Source organism: Ambystoma mexicanum, chromosome 1p, assembly GCF_040938575.1.
Source record: "Ambystoma mexicanum isolate Mex_15411 chromosome 1p, UKY_AmexF1_1, whole genome shotgun sequence".
Taxonomy (NCBI): domain Eukaryota; kingdom Metazoa; phylum Chordata; class Amphibia; order Caudata; family Ambystomatidae; genus Ambystoma; species Ambystoma mexicanum.
Window position 1 is genome coordinate 1,389,670,680 of NC_090921.1, and position 26,521 is coordinate 1,389,697,200.

At 46.3% G+C, this 26,521-nt stretch overlaps 1 protein-coding gene across 1 annotated transcript in view; it reads right to left on the reverse strand.

Moving 5' to 3' along the window:
- ORC6 (origin recognition complex subunit 6) overlaps window positions 1–26,521 on the reverse strand; it is a 118,075-nt gene that overhangs the window by 85,592 nt on the left and 5,962 nt on the right. Inside the window, exon 2 of the mRNA XM_069607067.1 lies at window positions 9,889–10,018. Coding sequence (XP_069463168.1) covers window positions 9,889–10,018 — 130 coding nt within the window. The remainder of the gene's footprint in view (window positions 1–9,888; window positions 10,019–26,521) is intronic.

A 26,521-nucleotide genomic window follows, 5' to 3' on the forward strand; every position in this document is an offset into this window, starting at 1 on the left:
TCCTCGTGAGCCGTGTTTGAACAAGGAAGGAAAATAAAGAAAACAAAACCACGAACGTTCCTCCCAGACGGCGTTGTGCTCTCGCAATTAGAGCTCTGCTCGTAAAATGTCACAGGAGTTCCAAGAGCACCCTTTCCTTGCCGTCTTTGTCTTCGCTGTGGTTGTCCGGATCCCTGGTTTGAATGTGCGGCTGTAGGGGCTTTCTCTGTCCCAGGGATAGATTGACCTAGTATGCCCACTCGAATCCACTGACGTCCGGGCTCCACTCCTCTGCGCCTGCACTCGGCTCCTAGATGAAAGAATCGGGAGCTAATGAGTTCCAGGTGGCTGTTTTTAACCGCACCTCCCCTCCACCCTCTTCACCTTCAGGTGTGCGCAATTCCTTCCACCTTTCCCCAGTCAGTCCCTCCCTTTCCCTCTCCACCTCCCGAGGCGTTGGTTTTCTGCTTCTTTGTTTTTATCATGGCTCAGTGCAACTTCCATATCCCGTACTTTGCCCACCTCGTATCTCTTCCCGTCACGGCTATAGGGAAAAGGGAACCTTTCCTTCCTGGTATGCAACCCCCTTTAATTCATTTTTAGTTTAAAAGGAATATATTTGTGCTGACCCAGAGGCATTATGGGAGATGTAGTCCGTGGTCTGACATCCCCTGTTGGAAAACTTCTTGTAATTCCTACCAGTGACATATTGACCTTTCTCATGTTTTTATTAGTGGGACTCACGATTACTCGTCTTAACTCCCCAGTTGGAGTTTCCTTGTGGTTTTTCTGTTTCTCCTGGCCATTGCCGGCCAACCCCACAGGCACCAGGGTTTCCAGCCTCACAAAGTAGCAAGAAGAGCCTCCTCCTCCTCCTCCAGCTCAGTCTTCAGCTCAGTCTTCAGCTCAGTCTTCAGCTCAGTCTTCAGCTCAGTCTTCAGCTCAGTCGGAGTTGGTGGATGCCCAGGCGGTGAATAGAAACACGACAACGCTGTCAGAAGAGATCCGGGGCTTTAGGGCTGATATCAGTAAGCGGCTTGACTCCCTTGATCGGGTCCAGGCCCTGGGGGCCAACCAGTCTTCAAATGACCTCTTGGAGACTCAGCTGGACATGCTCGTTATAAGAATTGGAGAGGAGGGAGGAGAAATGTGCCCTTAAGCTGGATGACTTCGAGAATAGGGAGCGTCGTGGCAACGAGGTTTCTGGGAATTCCGGAGAGGGACAGTGACAGTGAAACACCAGGTGATATCCTAAGAACTGTCGGTCAGCAAGCTGTTCAACGGAACCAACACCAAGGAACCCACCATTGACAGGGCCCACAGAGCAGGGGCGCCCAATAGAAGTCTGCGCTCTATTCTCGTGCGGTTCCACTATTTTTTGGAAAAAGAGTAACATTTTGGAATTGGCGAGGTAGAAGGGGCCGATACATGGGACGGTGCACAAGTCACGATTTATCAAGATCTTTTACTTCGGCCAGGCGCCGGCTATATGGTCCTTTAACGAAATGGCTCCTCTCCAAGGGGGTCCGGTACAGATGAGGGCATCCTTTTTCACTTTCTTTTGAGCACGATGGTTTCAAATACTCTCTGGTTACGGAGGACGACATCCGAAGAGTGTCCCTGGAGCTGATGGGGGACCCCCCGCCCGAGAGTGGCCAGGCTGTTTCTAGAGTTGATGCCCCGGTGGCCGGCAAACCCTCTGGCTTCTTGGAAAGGCGCAGGGTCTGTGGCAACAGGAAATTCAGGAGGGTGGCCCCAGTCTCCCCCAATCCCTCAGCTGACCGACTTCCTCCTTGTGGTACCTTGTAAGCCTTGTGGAGGTCGCTCCTCGTAGTTATTGGAAGCTCTAGAGGCTCTTGTGGTCTGGCCCTAGTTTCTGACCCACTGTTGCCCCTGTCCACGGGGCGGTTTGTTGGCTTTGGGGTTGGCGTGTGGGGGGGCGGGGGAGGGAAGAGATGGAGAGGGGGGGGTTCAGCTATGGCTTGCACAAAGTTGACAGCCTCAAGTTGTGGTATTTTTTGATTCTCTATCCCGATGGAGAGAGGCACTGGTGGCCTGGTTAGATGGCGTCTTCGATGTGGCAGGCTACCCAGGCTCTCTGGGAGGTGGGGGGGGGGGTAATTTGAGGTTGGGGTGTGGGTCTGGTTTGTTTTGGGAGAGGGTTGCGGTTGTTCGTTGAGGTTACTCCCGTTGAGGCTGTCTTGCGGAATGGGATCTTTCTAGAATGCTTTCCCAGGGGGTCGAGGACAACATGTGCCCTCCTGGAGCAAATGGGAGAAAGTCCCGTCCCCCGAATGGCTGATTCTCTCCAGGATCTGACACTGGGTTCCCTTAATGTCCGTGGATTGAATTCCCCCCCCTAAGAGGTCTCTCGTGGTTAAGGAGTTCACCCGGTTAAAGCTTCACTTCATATTTCTTCAAGAAACGCACTGGGGTAGGGGTAGGGAAATGTCCCTCAGATCCAAAGCTATACAGGAGGTGTTCCACGCATTGGGTCAGGTCAAGAAGAAGGGAGTAGCGCTGGTAGTATCTCCCAAAGCTCATGTTGTAGCATGTGCCCAACGTAAGGACCCAGAGGGCCGTTCCAGTATGGTTAAGGAGGAGATTAGAGGCTCCCTAATTACACTGGTCTCGGTTTACTGCCCCAATGAAGCGCAGGACCTGTTCTGGGAGATGAAATAAAAAATTATGGCTTTTACAGAGGGGGTACTTTTAGTAGGCGGGGATTTTAATATGGTTCCCTTTCCCGAACGGGACAGGAAATCAGACCGCCCTGGCACTGACGGGAGAGCTCAGAAGATGGCAGCCTCTTTTCGTAGCACTAATGGTGCCCTGGGCCTCACTCTACTCAGGACGGTTGCAATCCCACATTCACCTTTGTCTCTAGCCCCCCCATTCCTCGTTTTCCAGGATTGATTAGGTCCTAGTTGATTCTGCACTTCTATAGAGGATCGCAGACTTTGGGGTACAAATGATCCCGTGGTCGGATCATGACTTGGTGAGGGTTCAGATTGGGCTTCCTTCAGCCTTGTCGGGAGGCTCGGGTTGGACGTGTAATGATCTCTTGTTGCGTGATAAGGAGCTATTTTTTAAGCAACAACAATGAGGAAGTGGGGGTGGCCAGTGATTGGGAGGCCTTAAAGGCCAAAATTAGGGGTGTTCTTATTGAGATGGGGGCAAGAAGGAAGCGCGAGAGGGATAAGGAGAAGAAGTCCCTTAGGAGTAAGACAGAGGCCCTCCAAATGGTGGGTAAATTGAGGTCCCAGATGCTCCCGGGTAAATTCGCAGAACTCCAGCAGCTTAAGGGGAAACTGTCCGCACTAGTGGTGGGCCAAACAGAGAAAACTAGCTTTCCTTAAGCAAAAATATATGGAGAAGGGGGAAAAGGTGACAAAATTCTTGCTTGGAAATTAAGGGCACTCAACAAAAGGAGAGTTCTTTCTTTACTCGGTCAAGGGGGTGTGGGGGGGGGCAAATGCTTGGATGAAAAAGGGATAGCCGAGCTGATCCGTCAGTTTTACGAAAAGCTTTATGCTACGTAGTACATAGGAGATGACTCGGACGCTGATGGGTTCTTGGAGTCGCTCCCCATTCCCCGTCTCGCCCCGGAGGTTTTGAGCGCCCTAGACAACCCCATAACGCCCCAGGAGGTTGTCGATACGATAAGCTCCATGAAGAGTGGCACTACCCCGGGTGATGACTGCTTCACAGTCACTTTCTAGAAGTCCTTCCGTTCCACACTTGCTCCTTTTCTGGCCAAGTTGTTTAATTAGACCCTTGAGTCGGGAGCCCTTCCCCACTCCATGCTCTCTGCCCGAATAATCGTGATTCCCAAGGAGGGGGAAGACCCAACCCAATGCTCGTCCTACCGTCCCATTTCATTGCTCAAGATGTGAAGATCTTAGCGAAGCTCCTTGCCAACAGGCTGGCAAGTCATGTGTCGTCGCTGGTTCATGGGGATCAAGTTGGGTTTTTTCTGGGTAGGCAGTGTTCGGACAACATTAGAAAGACGCTGGACCTTATACACGAAACCTCGAGTAACAATGTCGAGGCGTACCTTATGGCAGTTGATTCGGAAAAGGCCTTCGATCGGGTCGAGTGGTCTTACATGGGTAAGTTCTTCGGGAAAATGTGTCTGGGTGAGAAGTTCTGTGGGTGGGTGGCTTCCTTGTGGAAAGGGTGGCAGTAATGGTGTAGTTTCTGCTCAGTTCCTCCTCTCCAGGGAACTCGGCAGGGGTGCCCGATCTCTGCCCTCCTTTACGCTCTAGCAATGGAACCCCTCAACATAGCCATTCAACAACATCAGGGGATTTCGGGGTTAGAGTCGGTGAACTAGATTTTAAGCTCTCGCCATTTGCGGATGACATCCTGGCTTACCTCACCAACCTGAATGTGTCTCTTCCCAATCTCCTGGGTCTTAACTACTTTGGGACCTTCTCGGGTCTGAAGATTAATCCATCAAAGTCTTGCATTACGCCAATGGGGGAGTGTGACCATGACACTGGGGGGTGGGGGGGGTTGATTTGGTTTTGAGAGTCGCGCGGAGAGCAAATTATCATCTTGGGGTGTTAGTCCCCAGGGATTTGAGTTCCCTCTTCGAATTGAATTCCCCCCCCCACGATCCTAGCCAAAATTAAATTAGACCTGGAGCGTTGTGCGCCCTTAACCCCATCGTGTTTGGACGCAAGGTATCCGTCAAAATTAATATTCTTCCTCGCCTCTTGTATCTTTTTGTGTCCTTACCAGTCCAGATCCACGAAGGCTTTTTTTTTTAGCTCCCTACAGTCTATGATCCAACGGTTTATTTGGAAGGGCAAACAACCTAAAATCAAGTTCTCCTCCTTGACCTTGTCGAGATCAGTGGGGGGGGGGGGGGGGGGAGGGGGCAGGAGGGTTTGGGCACCCTGACTTTCGCTTATACCACAAAGCTGCACAGCTGAGAGTCATGCTGGACCCGATGAAAGACGAGCTGTGTACCTATTGGGTTTATATTGAAGATACTCGCACGCACCCAAAGAAAGTCAGGGACTTTTTATAGTCACTGTTCAATGTGAAATTGCACCCGACTGTCAGTTTTATGGGCTCTTGGAAAAACAATAAGGAGAACCAGGCCCTCTCGTCTTGGCCTTCCCCTCTGTAGGCCCCCACCCCCACTCGATTGGGCAGCAAAGGCTTTAGGAATACGCAACAGTGGTCGGATGCAGGTTTAGAGCGAGTCGCCCAACTCTTCCGCCAGGCTAGGTTCATGGACTACGAAGTCTTAGCAGAAGCTATGGGAGACGCCTCGATGACAGTTTGATTACCTCTGGGTGAAGGGTCCCTTAAGCAGCGCCCATAGGCAGGAGTTCCTCTCACGACCTCTCAAGCCTCTAGAAAAGGTGTTGGAATCTTCTTCTAGAAAGGGGTCCCTGTCTAGGATCTATGGTGTTTTAAACTCGGCTCAGGTGTCAGGTAGGCAGGGGTTCAAGAAACGGTGGGAGGATCAACTGGGGATGGTGTTGGATGACTCCACTTGGGCTAATCTTTTTGGGGCGCTATTCTCAGGTTCGTTGTACACTGCGGCAATGGAAAATAACTAAGATCCTGCACATGTGGCACCTTCACCCAGTGGGGTTGTCCAAGATGTTTCCTGGGGTTTCCCCCTTTTGCCCCAGGGGGTGTGGGCACAGAGGTACATGGTACCACTTGTGGTGGGAATGTCCGCGTGTGCACAGTTTTTGGGCTGAACTGTTGAGTTGGATTAAGGACATCTTGGGTGTAGAGCGCGACCAGCGGCCCTTTGAAATTCTCTTTGGTAGCCCATCCCCCAGATACAGACTCGGGTGCTGTCTGGAAGGTAACCCAAAGCATGTTGAGAGCTGGTAGGCTGGCATTAGCACAGAATTGGAAGAGTGGTGCAGTGCCCTCGAAATCGGAATGGCTGGCAAAACTGTGGGTCATTTTTTACCTATGAGAAGTTGTCGGCACTTACCCATGATACAATGGAATCCTTTTTGTTGGACTGGACCTTGGTACTCCTTCATGACGACTGTGGTGCTTTGCACCTCTGAGCTTTCCTCCAGTGGATGGGTCATTCCTCCTGGCCCTAGTGAAACTATGTGCCTCTGGTCTGGTGCGTTGACTTTTGTCAGAACCCATGGTGTCAGTCGATAACGTTTGCGTTGTTTTGGTGCTGCTGGCGTCAGTCCCTTATGTGAACCCAGTGGTGCTTAGGGCGTGAGTAGGGGAAGGGAATTCCATCGCCGTTTTGGTTGTTTTCTGGTGCTGTTGTTTTGCTTAACATGTTTAATAAGTCTAATGGGAACAAAAAAAAATACATGAGTGGGGAAAAGGATCTCACTCACGCCAGGTTAAAAAAATCAAGTCCTCAAAATCCGGCAAAGGTGCTGGGGGTATTTAAGGTGGAGGGAATTAGCACATTTCTGCGAATTCTCCCCAACACCCTGCATCCTAGTTCAGTGTCCATTACACCCTCATAATGTGAATAATGGCCAGTGCTCATGGCTTACTGCCATGACCAGTCTCCACAATCCATGGGACATGGCCTTCGGCCATGGCGCATGCCCCAATAAGCAAATCAGAGTAGACATTTCTCCTTAACAAGGGCCAGGCTCATTGCCCAGACACCAAAGTTGCATCACTATTTTTGTACCTGCATTATGACACTTTTCCAAAAATAAAACACGGACACATTTAGCATGCTTTCGGGTCCTTGCCAATGCTCCTCGCACAAATTTGCTGCAAATCCGTCCATATTTTACTTAAAAGTGTCAAAATGTACAAACAAAAGAAATAATGATATAACTTAGCCCCCACTTGGCAAAATCCATTCAGACTTTGCACAAATATTCAAGGTTGGGTCTATAATCTGTATGCAAACATTTGGGCAGATTCGTCAAACGCCACCAAAGTTATAAGCCATCTAAAAATGTTGAGACCCTCCCTCCAATTCTGCCCCCCCTCTTGACAATATCTCAAACTTACAAAAACAAAGTGGAGTCTAAACTAGTTTTGCATTTTGAGCACCCCTTCTACATTTGCCCCCTCTTGGCAAAACAGCACCAGACTTTGCAGAAGCATTCGAAGTTGGGTCTAAATTGATATTGCACATTTTCATACAGTTTCATTGATGGGCGCCAATGTTCTAAGCCATCCAAAAACTGCTCTTCACCGGCCCTATAATGCAGGAATATGCATGGCTGTCTTCTACCATTTGTCAAGTTTGCGAACATCACAGGAATGTCCCCGAACATCTATGTTCATGGACATCGGAGAAGAAAAATCACCCAATTGTTCGCTTTTTATGGCCATATCCCATCTCATCCTCATCACCCCCGCACTTCCCAAGAGTTTTATTTTTGGGATCTCCCCCCACCCCATAACTTGCATGCCCTTGACGAAACCACACAAATCTTTGCAAAATCATTCAGAGGTGGCCATATACTTTTGTTTTGCAAAGTTTCATGCAAATCGAATGGCACCAAAGTTAAACCTCCCAAAAACTTCTCTTCCAGACACACGGGACCATAAAAATTACAAAGACCAGAGACGTACCACTACACACTATTTCTTCATAGATGTGAAGTAAATAACTTTTCAAAATTAATTCTAATTATTCAAGATCTAATGACAAAGCTCACCTCTAATTTGACGCTCAGTCAAACCAGTGCCCCGTTTCCATAAGAAATCAGCCATTATTGATCAAATGCATTCATATTAATAGCAGATCTGAATTACAAATCTCATAACACATTTTCTACATAATGTCACAGACCAACAACAATTACAACAGTTACATCTAAACAGCATTCCATACATAAATCATTTTACACAATATCAAAAGCACATCACAAACCTCTGTTTAAAAAATGGTCTGAGTGCTACTCCTAACCTCCATAAAATCAGCTAATTGTGCGTGGTGAACATGGCCAACTGATGTAACAACCTCTCTACTGGTCTAAATGTTATCCCAATACATGCAAATATAGTCCCATTAATTATTGGGACCAGGAATCGGTCCAATCTATCCACAATTGGGTAAATTAGTCGAAGAGTATCAAAACACCTAGTCTTTATCAGGGCCAATAATGCTTCTCTAAATTAAAATCAAAATAACCATCATATATGCAATTAGTTTAAACTAAAAGTTTGAACCCCAGCAGTTGGGGCAACACTATTTCAGCAGTACCAGAAAAACTCAAAATTAATTAGTTGGGGCATCAAGTCGTCTGCTGCAATGATTTCTACAAAGTTAGACAAGGGACCATTCTGCTGCATGTTAGGGAGAATTCCCTTTTATGGCTAATTTCCCTCACCTAGTGAGTCCCCAGCAGCTTTGCTGGACTTCTGGAGTTTATTTTTTTCCACTTGGTAAGAGTGTGAGCTTTTCCCCCACTCTTACCTGTGTTTTGCCATGTGTATTTCTCTGTTTTTGTGATTGTGGACTCTGAAGAACACCACGTCAGTAGCCCCCTTCTTTTGTGCGTCACACAGCACCTTCAGTGCCATGGCACAGGGTTGTCTTTGAGACTCCCAACCCCCCCCACCCTCCCGACCTGCATTTCTGGGGCTGACTACTATCCCCCCGAAACGGGTAAAGTTAACATTAACTTTACTTAGTCAATCTACCACAGATCCAGTACACCCCATCTTCCATGGAGTACTGGAAAGGGTTAATTTGTATCCCTTTTTATCTGTACCTCCTAGAGCATCGTTTTGCTCTTTTTAACATTTAGACTTGGCTGGTGGCAGTGGTATCTACCCTAACTTTTCTACCGCGATTATATTAGATATCTGGCCACTGACTTATTACACAAACTGAATCCTTCAGGTACTTATAGGGGTTTTCAATTCAAACGAGGGGGGCTATTCACTGGTTCAGTGCTGAGCTTCACTCTGGCTGCCGGTGGATTCCATGCAGCCTAGAATACCAGACACATCCCAATCACCACCCCAGTTAGTGTGGCGTCACAATGTTTTCTGATGGAAAGACTCCTTTTCTACAGCTGGAACTCACACCTGCACTCCTGAAGCCCTGCTAGAGGAAGAACCAAAGCTCTGAACTAGCATCCCTTCACCATCTGACAAATAGAAAGGCAAGGCTCTGCCTCTCCAGAATCCTAGAAAGAACAGACTATGGCGCTCCTGATCACAGCTCTTCCTCGAAGGCCTAGCCTCTCTGGAGTAAGCGACGGCCTTCATAACCAGATCCAAAATTAGGCGCCCTTTGCTGCATAAACTACTGGCCAGACTGGAGGTAATCATCCCAGGACATAAGGCAAGCAACCTTGTTCTATCTCACCCATCTGAGAAGCTCCAGGAGTCTGTGCTGGCCTTGGTTGTGCAACTGCACTTTTCTCAGTTGGTCACTTCTAAAGTTTTCTGGCCTATATACAAGCGTTCTACCTTCCTGCTATTGCATTTACCCTTCTAGGAAAGACTCATTGAACTTTAAAGAACTCTCTGGAAACATTTCTTCCCACTTAGTGTTTCCTTTATTTTACAAGGTTTACTTACCTGCAAGTATAGTGATTTAGCTCTTGCCTTTTCTCATATAAAGAATGCATTTCTAAAATAAACGGTGTAGGCATTCTCATTTGGCATTCATGCAAAGTGTGTTCTATTTCTGTCAAGCAGTGCACTCTAGGCCTAACTCTCATGAGGCAAGCAGCTGAGCAACACTAACACTTTTAGTGGCTGGTGAGCTTGAGAGAATTACAGATAAGCCCTATGGTAGGAGTGCATATCTAGGGTTAACTGGATTAATCTTCTGAACCACCTCACCAGTAGGTGAAAATAAAGCTCATGCACACAAAGTGAACACTTACATTGTACCCCCTTCAAGTGTATGTGCTAGGTTGAGCTTCTTTGGACATCCTTGACATGAACTAAATATTGCCGAACACTTACCTTGTCTACTGGATGCTTTGCAGTGCTAGCGGCTAGATGGAGGCACATCACTGCATTACTTGTGGCTGTTGTGTGTGCACCAAGTCCTGCACATTTCACTTGAGACATCCGCAGGAACTCCTCCGCTTTTCTTTGAAACAAAACAGAAATGTTGGATGAGGAAACAATTCCACCGTCGTTAAATGCAATTTAAGGAGTTTTTAGGCAGGGCAGTTAACAGACACAATGTCAGTGCACAGGAAACAGTATAAAACACTGCACATGTAGTCTGCAAAGTGCAACCAATCAGAAAAAGAAGGAAAAAAAACGGCAAAGACATGTATAAAACATGGATGCAGCAATTCCATACCAATCCCGATGCAGGGGGGGGAGATGAACCAATCGATTGCCTGGCAAGGATGGTTCTAGCAAACATTTCATGGATTATTATTAGGGTATTTGTTGAGTCCGGACCTAACTTCGAAAAGCAATGGAGCTCTTCACAAATCATAGGGAGGGAAGCAGAGATACAACAGGGCGCGGAGCCGGTAATGCGAGAGGGCAGGCTGCCTGGCAGCAAGCGATCAACAAGCAACCAGGGGAGGAAGCCAGTGTGAGTAGATCACCCAGTCCCAGGTTAGGTCAGGGTTGGATGGTTATGGACTTGGGTGTTAGGAGGGGAGCCTTTCCTTGAAGAGGAGGGTCTTTAGATGCTTCTGGAAACGTGAGGGAAATAATTTTGTGTTGACAGTGAGGAGGTTTCAGAGTATGGGGCACAGACCGGGGCGGCCCGTTTTCTGGTTCTTTCCTTCCTTCCCCGGTCAAGTTAAACTCTGCATACATACATCCAGTGGTTCAAAGGCGTACGGAGATGTGGAGTATCTCATGGAGGGAGCCTTGTAGATGATGCCGCAGGATTTGAAGAGAATACGTACTTGCAGCGGGAGCCAATGCAGTTAGATAAGGGTTGGGGTGATGGTCAAATTTTCAACCTGTTGAGTCGTGCTGCAGCACGTACGACATATCTCTGGGGTGACAAGGTATTTGCCAGAAGGCCTACCAAAAAGGGCATTGCCACCACCAAGCTGGAAAAGGGCAAAGGGATGAAAGGTTTCATTTTCTGCAGGAGAGAAAGTTAGTGCCAAGCCATTTGGGCCTTTTAATGCTATGGGCAGTATGAAAGAGGTGCCTGTTGATGTCAAACCCAAGTGACTTGACACAAGAGGCTAGCTGGGGTGTGAAGACATTGAGGTTCACAGCAGAGAGCCAGGTCTGGTGGTCAGGGTGTTTAGCGTTGTTGGTCAGCAGTAGCAATGCGGTCTTGGAAGAGTTGGTATTAATGCAAGCGCTGATTGGATTGATGTGAGGCAACCCTTAAGCCTGTGGAGGTCTTCGATGGAGGATATTTTGAGGTAGAGCTGCATGTTAAATTCATACTGAAGCAGTTGTGCTACAGTGTCCGAGAAAACGTGTTAATCTTATTTATTTCCATCTATTAAACTGCGTGTCCCTTTCTACATGATCCGATCTGGGGATTTCCAGAGAGCTTCTAGTGTGAACTTATTTAACTATGCTTTATGCAGACAAAACTGCCAAAATTAATGAAAAACAGACTTCATGATCAGGTTCTACCTTGTGTATATGAACTTACCATTCTGTATGAAGTAGGCATCAGACTTTAAACCAAGGTGCTCTAATAATTATATCTGGCAAAGCCGGGCAGCTTTGCAAAATTTTCATACATGGGGTTTAATGATGACCTACACTCTTGACAGCTTCTGCTGCATACCACACCAAAAAATAAATAGTAAAAATATTTATAGACCCTGCCGAATATAATTGTGTGTGTTACACAAGCCTCAAATCCTAGCCAGGTGTTAACTGAGATACACCCCAATCAAAAGGTTCGTTTCATGCGTCATTTCAGAATACATGCAAATGGCGGATCCTATTTGCTTGTAAGCAAAGTAGCAGATATCAGCACTCCCAGCCAATGACTGAAAGTCCCGACTCTCCAGTTTCCCCAAGACATTTTCCATTTAGTGACCTACAAGCATTTGAGAAGCACAGAGCTATTGCTAGTTTGAGGGTAAGCATGTGTTGCCAAACAGAAAAGTAAATTCTTAGGGCACTGAGCAAAACGTGTTACGTCAGCAGAGCAACTGCAAGGCCATTCCAGCTCATAGGTCAGTTGGGAGCACAATGCCAACGTGAAAAATCTATACCATGGAGTCCCTTATGGAACATCCCAGAGAGGAGTGCACATTCTGTTTGAACAAGCGATGGGAAAATTGTAAACTTGTGTCTCCAATAGTCCCAGTGTCTCCTACAGGCTACCTACAACCACCCTGAAAAGGCTGCCTATGCGTCATCCTTTCCATGAGCCAACCGCAATAAAAAAAAATATTAATCACCACAGACAATACAATCTATAGACTCCTGTTGGGGCAGGAAGAAAGGAGACGGTCCAAAGAGTAACAGAAAAATCCTGTACAATGTCAGCAACGTCCAGAGCTCTCAGCAGCTAGGCCCCATGCCCTGCTGCCCCACATAGCTGCTTGCCCACTTTCCACCTCGTGGGCAGGTAAAATGGCATTTCAGCTTTGCTAAAGCCATCGTCATAGCAAAGCTGAAATGCCATTTTACCTGCTCCTGTGATGTCTGCGCCGCAGTGCTGCACGGCTCCCAGCAGACTTTCTCTCACCCACCCTACTCGAGCTGGCCATGCAGCCACCCGCCCCCCAGCCCCCCAACCCACCCACTGTTCCCACACGTCATCCTCCACTCCGGGCAAAGTCGTGGACTGGCAGCAGATGTCTGCAGAACCCCATTTCTTTGCACATTCTAGCCGTTTTCTACTGTACTACTTACTATATGGTTCTGCCCCCACTGTCCCTTCCATCCTGCTTCAAATGCCTTTCCAGCTTCTGAATTTTTCTGCACCCAAAATCCCTTCATTTATTCTTTTACCACCATAGGTATTTCACTCGTTCAGACTGGTTGTTCCTGGTCTTTTTCCTTTCTCTGTCTCTGGACTACCATGTCCTGTTCCGTCTCACCCCCTCTCATGCATCAATCGCCCCCACTACACCAGTCTACACTTAATCTTTCTGATGTTAACTTCTCCCTCCCGGAACATACTTCTCCCAGTTATCTCGCTATGTGTAATGTGCGTTATATATTAAGAACATAAGGATCACTGTTCTTGATACTTTCTTCATCTTAACGTACACTTGTCCACGTTTCAGTGAAGCAGAACATCTTCTTCGAAGTCTTTTACTCCTGCTGCTCCGTCACCCTCTACTTCTTTATCACACCCTCAACCCCTGGGGTAAAGGCATTCTACCTTTTCTCCTTCTCTTCCTCTTTTTCCACCTTTGCGTAGTAAAACTCTATCAGATATTTGGACTCTTTTGCGATGACTAGATACTGGTCTGTATTTTCTTCTCTCCAACACTCCTTTTAATCCTCATGTCCATGGCCCATTCTTCTGTTCCTCTGGTTTCAATTGTCTAGTTCATCCTTCTCCAGTCTCTACTCCTTCGAATATGGTTCTTTTTTGGACCCAATTTTTTCCTTCTCCGTTATCTTTGACTTCTGTTCCTGCTTTTCCTTTGTATTCTGGATATTCTCTTCCATCTTTCTCCGTTATCCCACCTCTAATATTACCATACTTTTCTTCGTGAATTTAATGTTGCCACCTTCATTACAGCCTTTGCCTCGTAGATCCCTTGGTTGGCTGCCTTGCTGGATCACTGATTGATTCTGCGATCTCTTTCCTTCGCCCAACTCAAAATCTCTGCACTATACCCCGCTTCCTTCCTTCTTCACTCAGGCATGCAAGCCTCCCCAACCTTGGATAACACTTCATTTCGCTCACCGAGTCATGCTCCCTACCGCGCTGAAGGTCTTTGAGATCGGAGGTGGAATAGGACTTTGGCCAACCTTCTGTATCCCCTCCACTCTTAGTTTTGATGTTGGCTTACTTTCTGCTAAACAATACAATACGGATCTGGATTCCAATTATTCCCATCCCGATGTCTTTCAGATATTGATATGATATGGCATTTGTAACGCGCCTATACACAAGTGTTGCCCCACATTGTCAGGGATGGCACTCTATTAAGAGTGCCACAGGACACCCAGGAAAGGTTTGGGTGGTTGTGCCAAAGTAAAGTGGACAGATAAGTACACACACAGCTGAAAGGAAAGAGAACGAAGTGTAGGCAAAAGTAGCAAGGAAAAAGGTACAGAATGAATTCCCTCTTGGGGTGTATGCAGATATAGGAACAGAGTATTCCACGAACCTTAGGAAAACTCTAGCCTTCTGCACAGTTTGCTATAACAGAGGCCCTCGCTGTTTGCTCATAGCTTGGAACAACAGCTAAGGTGTCTGTAACGCAGAAAACGAGACAAGGGAAGGGGCAGAGGTTGCCTGACGGAAACCAACGGACAAGCTCTGTACAAGGGGTCTACAAACAGTACAAGAGAAGACACTGACAGATAAATCCAGGGAAATAGGGAAGTCGATAAGCAAACTAGCAGAAGGAAATGAAAGCAGTATAACTGAATTGGACAGGGATAAAGAACTAAGGGTTGAAAATGAGAAAGAAAGCAAGGGAGCAGCAGTCAGGAAACAGGGGGGCTGCAATAACTGAATGCAGGTAAACTGTTGTGGATTGCTGAGGGCTGTAGGGTACAAGGTAGAGAGCTCAGAGGAGCAGGACAGCAAGGAGCAGGCCCAGAGGAGCAGGGCTGTAAGGAAGGGAGCCCAAAGGAAAAGGGCTGTAGGCAGCGGAGTGAAAACAGGCTGCAAGGCAAGGAGCCCAAAAGGACAAGGGCTGAAGGCAGAGGGGTGTAGCAATCTGCAAGACAGGGGTACCAGAGGACAAGGGCTGTAAGCAGTGGAGAGATGCAGACTGTAAGGCAGGGAGCCCAAAAGGCTAGGGCTGTAGGCAGCAGGGTGTAGCAGGCTGCAAGGCAGGGCGCCCAGAGGAGCAGGGCTGAGGCAGGGAGCCCAAAAGGCTAGGGCTGTAGGCAGCAGGGTGTAGCAGGCTGCAAGGCACGACGCCCCGAGGAGCAGGGCTGAGGCGGGGAGCCCAAAAGGCCCAGGGCGGAAGGTAGAAGGCAGCAGAGCGTGATCGGCTGCAAGGCTGGAGCCCGCCAGGGCACTGGAACAAAAGCAGGTGTAAGCAGGAAACAGCATACAAAGTTTGTGGCTCGAAGCAAAAAGGAGCTGGAAGGACTCTCAATGCAAGAGACTGAGCTCCTGCAGGCAGCAGCTTTTATACCGCCCAGCACAGAGGCAGGCTAATTGGTGGCACCTGGCGCACACCTGCAGACAATCGGCCACCTCCCTCTCTGTTCCTGAGCTGGTGGAAGCCGAGCAAATCTCTAGGGCTTCTGGGGATTGTAGTTCTGATGAAGAAAAATAGAAATAGCCAGGAATAGATGGTTATAGCCAAGTGCATTGTGGTAGGTGTAGTTTTTTGGCAAAAATAAAAAAGCACCAAAGTCTCGCAAATGGGAAATAAGGTCCAAAAAGTGAATAGCGGTTGATCCAAGAGTTTTCTGTAGATAAATGAATAACAATTTGTCCATATGGATTGCCAATGTATGCGCCCATGGCGCAGGCATGACACACATTCCTAATCCATCCGCTTGACTGCTTACTTTTCTAAGATTGCTCTTCTATGCGCCTCTATTTCCCCCACCCTCCACGTTCAACCATCATTCTTCTGTTCCTCCCCCTCCGACTTTTTTCCTTAACAATGCTATTCTCTCAAATACTCATTCTACTTCTTCAGCTGCCTGCTAATTCACTCCACTAGTCTAATCCGTACTACCCTCTTCTCTCCTACCTTGCATCTGTTGATTTCCCCTTCAGTCTTCTTCCCCTTGTCCCCAGACCCATCTTCTTTTAAGCACGCTATTATTCTCCCCATTCTTAAAGAGCCTTCTTAATCCATCTCTGTAAAATTTCAGACCCATTTCTCCCCTTCATAACCTTTGTAAGGTTAGGAAGTATATTGTCCATCTAACTTATTTCAAACTTGCTTCCCCCCCCCCCTTTCCCAATCTAGCTTTCAGCCTCATCACTAAAGGAGACTGCTCTCCTCGCTCTGTGACTGACTTCTAATGGCTCACTATGCCAAACACTCTTAATACTTTTGAACTTGTCAGCAGCTTTTAACATTGTCGACCACTCTCCCTGGCCCTCTTCTCTAGGTTTCAAAGGTGATGTTCTTCACTGGTTTTGGTCCCATCTTTCTAAACACACTTATTTCGTTTTCTAGCCTGGCCACACCTCCTATACACTCCCTCTTCAGACCCTTTCTCAGGGTTCTGTCCTTGGTCATCTTTTTTCTCTTTATACTATTCCTCTTACCTCATCATCACTTCTTTCCGTCCATCACATCACTTATATGCTGAGAACACCCAGCTACTCCTAGCTTTCTCTTTTACTCCATTGTGAGACAAGCATGGTATCAAGAGAGGGGACACAGACAACAGATACATATTTCTAAACAAAGCTTTAATAACTAACCCCAGGCTATGGTGGGACTTTCCCTGCCTAAAGAAATCTTAGGAAAGTCTGTGTCCACAAGTAAAACCAAGAATTGTGTGTCAAAACCTATACTCACAACTACAACAAAATCTAGTGGGGAAACGTTCTCAACCAAATACAAGTGTTCAAAAATAAATGTGCAGCTACTGGTAATTTAAGTTCATCTAGAGTTCTCTGTCTCAAGTTCAATACATTTCCAATGTAACTTTGTTTCTCTAAAAATGTTTGATCAAGTTCTGAAGTTACCTTCTGTAGGTTCACAGGCATCAGTTCACATCTAAAGAGCGTCTTAGGTTTCCCTTCCCCAAGTTCAAATGTAATCAAGTTCATACAACACTGATCGCGGGACTCCCTTCTGCAAGATAAATACTCTGCAGTTCTTTAGTTCTCAGGGTTTCCTGCCCCAATATTTATATTGAGCAGTTGACCTCTATTCACAAGAGAAGAGCTTCACCAAAGGCACACACCTCTGCCACTTCTCCAATATTTAGAGGTTTCTGGTTTAGGCGCAGCTGTCGGACCACACGGTCCACCCATCACAGGTCACGCAAACATACGTTGCCACAAAGCCGTTGAGTACTATTCAAGAACTCTACAATCCCTTTATAGGTCCTTCATATTATTCTGAAGGTGCTTTTCTGGCAGTGGGTTACCTGCTATACTCTATTGTCCCAGAATGTTCATGCAGTCTTTAGCACTTCATAGTTTGATCAAGTAACAGTTTTCTTTTCATTCAATTTATCATAAATGCAACATTCTCTTGGTTTCACTCAAACCACTACTTTCCTGTCGCTCAATATTTAATAAATGTAATTTACATTGTATTCGTTAGGATAAGACCTTTCATTCAATCGGTTTTCTGTAAACGCAGTTCTAAGTTGTGAAGGCTTGACTAGTACATTTAATTCAGTTTGGTATTCAGTAAATGCAAGTTGTGCAGGTTTAAATAACCTGCATAGAGTTTGGTATTTCAATAAAAGCAGTTTTAAGTTATGTGAGCTTGAACAACATTTTTGTATGCAGTTCGGCATTCAATAAATGCTTTATTTCACTACTTCCATGGCCCTTTACCATTCCCATGGTCCCTTGTAGCGCTGCGGCTCTACTAAAGTCTCCCGACACTTACCGGATCTCTGCAGCTCTGTTCGGGGGCTTCTTCCATAGGGGAACAACCAAGTCGCTAGTAAAATGGGTGCTCTGCTCAGCACACGCCAGCCTTCATGCTTGGCTCTGCCTCTACTCCCTGGCAGCGCCTGCTATAAACCTTCCCTCACAAGGGCTCCCAGTCCTGCCCAGTGACCTTGGCAAAACTTAGGATCTTCGTCGGCATCTCGCTCCTCAGCACGGCAACTCTTCAGCTCTTTTCCTTCTGTGGCTGCACCCCTCATGTGCTTCTGGACTCCACCTTTTATACTCTTCTACCATTAACAGGCTGCAGGTGAAACGAGGTATACTCCATTGCCTGACCCTGCTTGAGCCCGTTAGTGTGATATGCTCGATTTTCATAGCTACATACCACCAGACCACTTTTCTTCGGCCAAGTACCAGAATGGTGTTTATTATAGGAAAATCTGCACTACTCCCAGTTGTCACTTCTCAGTACTTAAGGGAAAACTACAGGGGCGGGGGGGATAACATTGGTAATAACCCATAAAGGCTAACGGAGGGGAGGGTACGGTAGGTCAGTATCAGGAAAGGGGGGAGGGGAGGGAGGAAAATACCATGTCTCGCCTTCAATTACCCTCTCTCCAATTCCCAAGCTCCCTCCACTCCGGAGATCCTCCTTCGTTTGTCTGCCGCCAGGGTTGGGATCCAAATGGCCCTTCCATTGCCACTTGAACAGAAGGTCCCTGGGGAGTAGACGAGTACCTTCAGGTTTCTCACACCATCCATGTAACTCTTGCCTTCTTGCTATTCAGTCTTGCTATCTGATCACTTGCTCCATCTTAATCCATCCAAGACCGAGGTTCTCTTCTTCCCAGCTACCATGATTCCCTCACACTCCTACCTCCATCTCTTTCACACCCATGTCACTTCCTATCTCGCAGTCCGATTCCAAGCTTAGTGGTCATATTGACTCTTCCCTAGCCTTCACCTCTCATTTGCATTTCTTGTTCTTGTCGATTTCACCTCTTCAACATTCGGACAACTAGGCCTTTTCCTTTATTATTTCAAGCAACAAAGATACTTGTGTTCCCTTATTTTCTTTCTCGTTTATTTTACTGCACCACTCTTAGTCTTCTTGCAACTCATCTCTGTCTGCATTTTTATATCTATAATGCATCTACACATCTTTTATATAGCTTCTTGCGATTCTACCTCTCCAGCATCTGTTTGTGTGCTCTCTTTTCACTCTCAACTCTACATTTGTCTGTTCTTCAAATCTCTTCATAATCTGTCCCCTCCCTCATCGCTCTTCATTGATATTCTTCTATAGCCCTACACGGTCCAAGCCATCAATGATTGTTTCTTCTTTTTGTCTCTCATCCTCTGTGTGCTCAATCTCTTTTTCAGTCTTTCTCTGCTCGCACCCATGTACAAGAAAGAGCTTCCTCCTCGCTCCGTTTCGTCCTACACTTTGTTTCATTCCCATCTTAAGCACCATCTTTCTTCCTGAACTCCTTTTATCTGATTTGTACCTTTTTTATATTGTGTAAAGCGCTTTGGAGTAAAGTGCTCTATAAATACAAACATTGTTGGGACCAAACGAAGCAGAGAATTTTGCAAAGAAACCTAAAATCACATTAATGGCAGTGTTAACTAACAATTACTTGTGATGGCCAATTCTTGTGGCACATCAAAGACGGATTAAAAGTTTGACAAATATAAAGATGGCCATAGAGGCAGTGTGAGAATCGCCAGCTTGCAGAGGTGTTGGACACCTGTACTTCCTCAGGGTGCAAGATTGTCACTCGCCAGTAGTCAGTAAAAATTGACCCTTGGCGCGTAAGAAATTGCGTGCTGTATGTATGTGTATAATTGCGGTGGCAAGTGACTTGTTTATCACTGGCTAGTAGTTTAAACATTAGGATACATCAGTACATTTATAGCATGAGGAATCAAAATTGATAGGTATAATTACAGGTTTGCATTTTATGCAGAAGTTAGATTTGCTAACGGTATGTACAAGCTCCTCGTTCCTCAATGGCAGCTTCTGGTGACTGGTTACCGCTGGATACCCAGTAGCTGCTTGTAGGCCCTGCTTACAAAATCTTAATGTTGAGCCATCTCATTCTAGGGTGACTGACCTTTTGGATCAAATCATTGCCAGCGATCTTTAGGTGGACCGGAGAGCAGTCCTTTACAAGCTGGGCTGCTGTTCTCACCTGCTGAATGCTCTCTCATGCTGAATTAAGTCTTGGGACACCGCCACAGTGCCAGCAATAACCATGACCGCCTGAAAAATCTTGGGCCCTTCTGTATGACACTTATTGGCCAGTCAGTGGTTGACTCTGCCTTCCAAGCCAAAAGACTTGCCTTTTATTCAGTTCTCTCCCATTCATTCCAGCCTAGCGGTCACTCACCCAGCAGGGTGACTCTCCTTGCCTGACAGTCAGCCAGCCAATCACCACAGAGTGCATTTGGGTCTCCTAGGAGACTAAGCACAAGGAGTTTTGGGCACCTCCCTCACTTCCTGCCTACCCCAGAAGCAGGTTTCTCTCAGAAACCCTGCCAAAGACAAAATGAACAAAGACCAAACCTGGTTTGGCACGCAGAGAAACTCTAGAAGGCCCTTTCAAATAAGAACTGGTGCCATTTTAGCAAAGATGGCTGGACGCCATTTTGAAAAAGATGGCTCCCGCGGTTACTTGACCGGAGGCGCGAACGGTCGCAGTAAATGCAAACCAAGGTAGTTCAAAACAAAACCACTGCCACCAGCCTGTCAACTGAGGAAAGGGCAACATGAAAAATGTTACATGAGCATTTAAACACAGGGGATACCTAGTAACCCCTCCAGCACTATTGTAAAATAGGGTGTGCTGGGTCTAGCAAGTACAATGCTAATTAAAGTCAAGTTCACTTTACTGCTCTGGGAAACAGTAGTTGATCTATTTAAACCTTGGGAAATCTGGAAGACTTCCCTGTGGCACTGCACTGAAGGTGCTTTGTGACACAATTGTAAAAGATGATGCCTATGGAGTTGGTTAGACTCCATAACCAAAAAAGACAGTGTATAAAATCACATTAAAATACACAAGAGTGTGGGGGGGAAAAAAGGGTCACACTCCAGGTAAAAAATCAAGTCCTCAAAATCCAGCAAAGTTGCTGGGGGTCTCTAAGGTGGAGGGAAATAGCACATTTTTGAGAATTCTCCCTAACACTCCAGCTCCCTCCAATTTAGTCATGCCTTGGAGATGAAGGGAACACCACTCTGGTTCACTCCCCTTTGGGGGGTCTTATCAAGGCATGCTATTGAAGCTCCCTTCACGTCAGGCGTACATTGGAAAAGAACGCAATTCTGGTTCCTTCCACCTGAGGCTTGCCTTACAGAAAACGTCCATCCTGCTCCCTGTACTGGAGGGGTGCATTGGAGAAGACAGGAACACCATTCTAGTTCCTGTCCACTCAAGGGTTGTCTTTTGAAAATAGTACACGTCACTTTGGCTCCCTCGCTTGAGGTCCAAGTGTCATGAAAGTGGTACTTGGACACCATCTATATGGCGGCGTTGCCTTGCGTACCTCTTACCACCCTGCCTTCTTTACTGTTTACCTGAAATAATGTTGTGTGGTGTAACTGATGTCTTCTGTAGGAATGACTTGGATACAATTGGTGAGCGAGGTAAAGCTACGTAGTACATGCAGATGTAATTTCTGTGACTGCACTTTCCCAGCAGTGCAGAAATTATTAGCATGTTAGAAGGGGTGCTTAGTGTGGGTAAGGTTGCACATATGAATGTTTCAACATGAACGGTGAACGTAGGTATACTTGGTATGGGCATACTCAAAGTTGGTGGGAAAGACAGCACCTCTAGCCTAGGTAGCAAAGTGAGCCAATGTGCACTTGCTATCAGTGTGCAGATACGATTTGAGCCACATGCCATTTCAATGCAGACACAGTTGATATGCAAGTACTGGAAAAAGGTGTTAATTATATTGCCTGGAGACACAGTTGCAATGTGTGCTGATGTCCAATTACTGTGAGTGTGCAGACACAGTTGTTGGAAGATGACATTTGAATGCATACACAGTTGATATGCAATTGCTGGAAAATTATGTGAAAGATATTCCCTGGAGAAACGGTTGCTTTGTGAGCAGATGTCCACATGCTATAAGTGTGCAGATATGCTTGCTGCGGCACCAGAGGTTTGGTAGCGGTGCAACTGCTGAAATGGATGCCTACTGACTGCAGACACAAAAAGGTGTATGAATGGTCAGTGAAACGGTGGGTGCCTTGCCGTGGCTTCACTGCTCACAATGAGGTTCCTCCTTGTGCTAAACAAGGCGGTTCCTCCTTGTGCTAAACCCCACCTTGTCTGTCCGACTGCATTGTGACCTGTATGTATGAGAAGTGTGAACAAAGGTGCATGTGAATGAGCTTACTGACAGCACTTTACGGTTTACCGAGAGCACTACAGAGCATGTACTGTACAAATGATTTACCCATTCTCACCCAGGTGACGACACCTATGCATACCTGGTCCTCCTCTCATTGGGACACCTGGGGGAACACGGGAAGGTAGGCCATGTGTTGTTGGCGGCATGTTTCGGTGGGTGAGCAGAGTGAAATGTGCGAAAAGAGTTTTTTTTTCCACCACATTCGGTCTTTGCTGGGGGTTGTGGGTAATATTGCGCAAATCAGACCTCTGAATTCCCACAGGTGTCCTCTTTTTGGAAATGCATGGGGTTCCCCGTTTTCGTGGGTGGCTTCAACACCGTAGGCCCAAATCTGTAGGTTGTCCGCATGAGCAAACTTCTTGAAAATCCACTGTGCCGAAAGACTTGGGGTTACCCGTGTTTTTGCCTTTTCCCTTTGCGCCAGTTAGGTGCACCCACACGTCAGGTAACGTTTTCATCGGGACACCTGTGGGAACGATGGAAGGTACATTTGTTGCGTTTGCGTGGTTTGCATAACGTTCGACCCATTTGCTGCTGCCCTTTGTCACACAACACTTTCATTTCCCAAATGTGACCTACATTTAGTCACTGCTTTAGGCACTATACACTTTGTAACCTGCACAAGTCACCTACCCTTAAAAAGGTCTGCTTGTGCTCTTTCAAATAAAATGTATGCTTGCCCCTCACCACATTTGTTTTCCTTATTTACACATGCTAAGTGGGTCTGTTTAGGCCGCAAGCATAAAACTCCTGTGTACCATGGCTCCGTTTTCGGCTTGTGGTATTGCTTGTTTTTTTAAACATTACAAAACATTTGCGATTTCCTAACTGGAAGAGTCGGGGAATGTAGCAGAGCTTTGTTTTTCTCAAAATTCACAGAAGCCATTGCCTTACCGGGCTAGCCTTGTCCACCACATACCTTTCTCTGTAATTTTCCCAATTTTTCCCCAAACTATGGAATTTTTCCCCTACATAGTTGCTGCCTGACCTGCGCAAATCACCTGTGCCTATACTTGAATTTTGTCTACTTTTCAGAAATGTATGCCTTTATGTCCTCCCATTCAGCTTTCCTACCCTTTTCTTCCATTCCGTCCATGCATGTCCTATTGGAAAAAAAAGGCCAAAAAAAAAAAAACCTACCTCTCACAAAACGGCGATACCCAGATCAAAAAAAGTTTTTTTCGTTTTCACAGCTGGGAAAATGGGGAATTCAGCACCGCAAACCATTTGTTCCTAGCTCTTACAAGGAAAAAAAACAGGCTTCTTTGTACATCATTTTATTGGCATGTTCTGAAAAAGAAAAAAAAACTTCTCCCTTTTTGGTTATTTTCCTCTCACCCTCTCACCACCCCTACAGCAAATTAGGATTCAGAAGTGACGTTACGACTGCCTACATGTGGGGAAAAAGGGGGCCAAATTTGGCCTAGATCTCATGTAACAAAAAAAAAAGTGGATCGAATGGCAACATACCAAAAAAGGTTGTGGCACTGGGGGGGAAATCCCATGGCAGATAAGGGTTAAGATGGTGTCCAAATGGTAACATGTACAATACATGCACACCGCTTTGCATAAGCAATGCAGACATTCACATACACAGACCTCAACCTGCACATCTAGCCTTTCATATGCAGCATAGCTGATTAGGCACACAAACTATAGCCCTTCACATGCATGCACATCAAAAATGCCCATGTGCACACTCAGCCTTTCAGATGCATGCCCACAATAGGATTTCATGTGCGCATGCAAAATGCTATCATATTTAAGGCCATTGCAGTCAGTGGAATATAGAGCTCAGCAAAGGTGGCCAGTGAAGAGAGGGGAATTAGAAGACAATTGATTTAGGAAGCTAGAGGTGCGAAAAGAAATAGATGGAAGAAGAAACGAAGGGAGATGGGCAAGAGAGAAAGGTATAGGGACTGGTGGATACATTAGGAAAAAGTGAAGAAAGTGAAGGAAAAGAAAGTGGGGTAGACCTTCAATAAAGGATACAAAAGTGAGCAAACAAATAATGAAATAAAAACTGCTGGGGAACAGGTGGAATAAACGACAGATCAGAGAGAAGGGCCAAATTATTTAGTACCATTCTGACTCCCTCCCAATATTTACAGTGGAAGACAGACAAGCTTCCACAGTGTGACCCTTTTCTGCAGTTTCCATCACCCAAAGTGCTTATTAAAAGTAAACACTGGGGTCAGCCTGCAGCCTGGATCTCTGCTTTCCTTTGTATAGTCCATGTACTGTCCTAGAGTTTGGTGCAAAGAATAAACATGCTCAGCTTGCCTGAAATCACATCGCAGTTAGTGCAACATGATTTATAAAATGAAAAGCAATTAATGGTTGTCTAGTGAATTGCGATGCGATAGCGGTTACTTTATGTCTTGTAATGTGTATCGGAATCCCCCCGTGGAAGACCCAGCACCTTCTTCCAAATTGGTCTTCAAGTTTATTCCAGTCCAAACTTGACAAAGAACTTCCCTTAAACAACATCTTAAGTCATGGTTGGGACCACTTTCTGTTCATAAAAAAATAATAAAACAGCAGTGGATCGTAGGAGTATCTACCAAACGTATTGTGTAGCAATAGTCCCTGGGTAGCTGGTGTAACCATTTTCAATTTATTCAAATAAGGCTTCTCTGTCCAGGAATCATTTACTTAAATACCCATATATCGGTACTCGTGCACCGTCTCCAAAGGGGCTTCCTCGACCTTCATAGTCCTCATTTTTATTTTCTTAGTTCGTTTAGGGAGAAGGCATATCATTTCTGACAGTATATTTCCAGCCCCTGTAATGATCTTTGGAGGCCCACTTGGTCTACCAAGACGAGGCCATCCGTGTACAGGAGCCATTTGACAAAATGGCCTCCTAGCTAGATAAACCCTGATGTCAGCCAAGTAAAGGTTAAATAAAGCAGGGGCCAGAATAGACCCCTGCTTTAAACCTCTTGCCATCAGTATCGATTAGGACAAATGCCCTAGCATGTTTAGCCTCACATACACAGATTATGAGATACCTTAATAATAATAAATTTAGCATTTATATAGCGCTACGAACCCTCAGGTATCTGAGCACCACTGTGTGTGGTGCTCATTTATCGACCTCGGAAGGAGGAAAGGCCGAGTTTGGCCCTGCCGGGATTCGAACCTGCGTGAGCAGGCTTGGCGCAGATGTCAAAAGCGAGCACTCTACTCGCTGTGCTATCGGACCGGCGCCAAGGAGGTGGCCTTAGAAACAGGGGTAAAATGGTTTGTTGATGGCAGTTAACAATAGATAGAAATTCAGGAGCAAGAATGACAGGAGCTGCAGTAATAAGAGCAAAAGAAAATGGGAGTTTGAGACTGTTGAAAGCATAAGACTACCTGCACATTTTTCAGTACAAGCAGCAGATATAGTGGCAATGATTACGGCACTAGAGAGAGATAAAGAAGTTACGGTGTACTCCGACTATGTGATGTCCACAGTGCATTCTGGACTGTCATGGCAGATAAGGAGGGGTTTCCTGCGCGCCAACGGTACAGCATGCCACACGGTTAGAAAAACTGATAACCATCAGGACGCAGTGGTAAAATGCTTAGCACATACCAGAGGCTCAGATTTTATTTCCTGCAGAAACAGCAGCAGATACCGAGGCCAAACAGGCCGTGCATTTGCCAGACAAAGATGAGGGCAGTGACTGAAAGTTACAATGTATTGCCAGTAGCACAGTTAATAAAGATACAAGGGCGGGCATTACCAGAAGAGCAGAAGTTGTGAAAAGAAAAAAAGAAAATCATTGTGCTCCACCGATCTTCTATGGCGACAGAGAAGCACAGAAAAGCCTGTAATGCCACTAGAATTACTTACAGTAGCATTAGAACATTACACTACCCAGCACATATTCCAAGGATTGCAGTGCAGATTTCCACTGAGTGGTTTGTGCACAACTTGCGCAAGCATGTGACAAACTTCATCAATTGTGCAACTTGTTAGAAATATACAGCGGGCCCCTGAGAGGAACAATGCCCCACCCAACTGGCCCATTCAGACACCTACATGTGGATTACATTGATATGGCCCAAACATGCAGGGGATACAAATATGTAATTGTGGTGGTGGGTCCCTTCTACAGATCGATATAAGCAGGCCCATGCACCCACCCAGATGCCCTGTCAGCAGCGAGATTCCTTGCACGCAAAGTGTTCCCCCGATGGGAGTGAGCAAGTTGCTGAGATCCGATAAAGGACTTCATGTCACAAATTAACTGTTTGCAAAAATAACATCCCCATTAGGCATAAACTCTGTTCGGCCTACCACACACAAGCGAATGGCGTTGTGGAGCGCCTCAATGACCTCCTGAAAGACCACATAGCAAGATGGCGTGACACACTGCATAAGGACTGGATGTATTGCCTTCCGCTGGCGCTCTTCGCCCTACGCAATCAGCCAGGCTGAGACCATCACCCGACTCCTCACAAGTTGGTGACAGGTCGCAGGATACATGTACCCATTACACCGCGCGCATACAGATGCCCAAAACACATCTTTCCCTT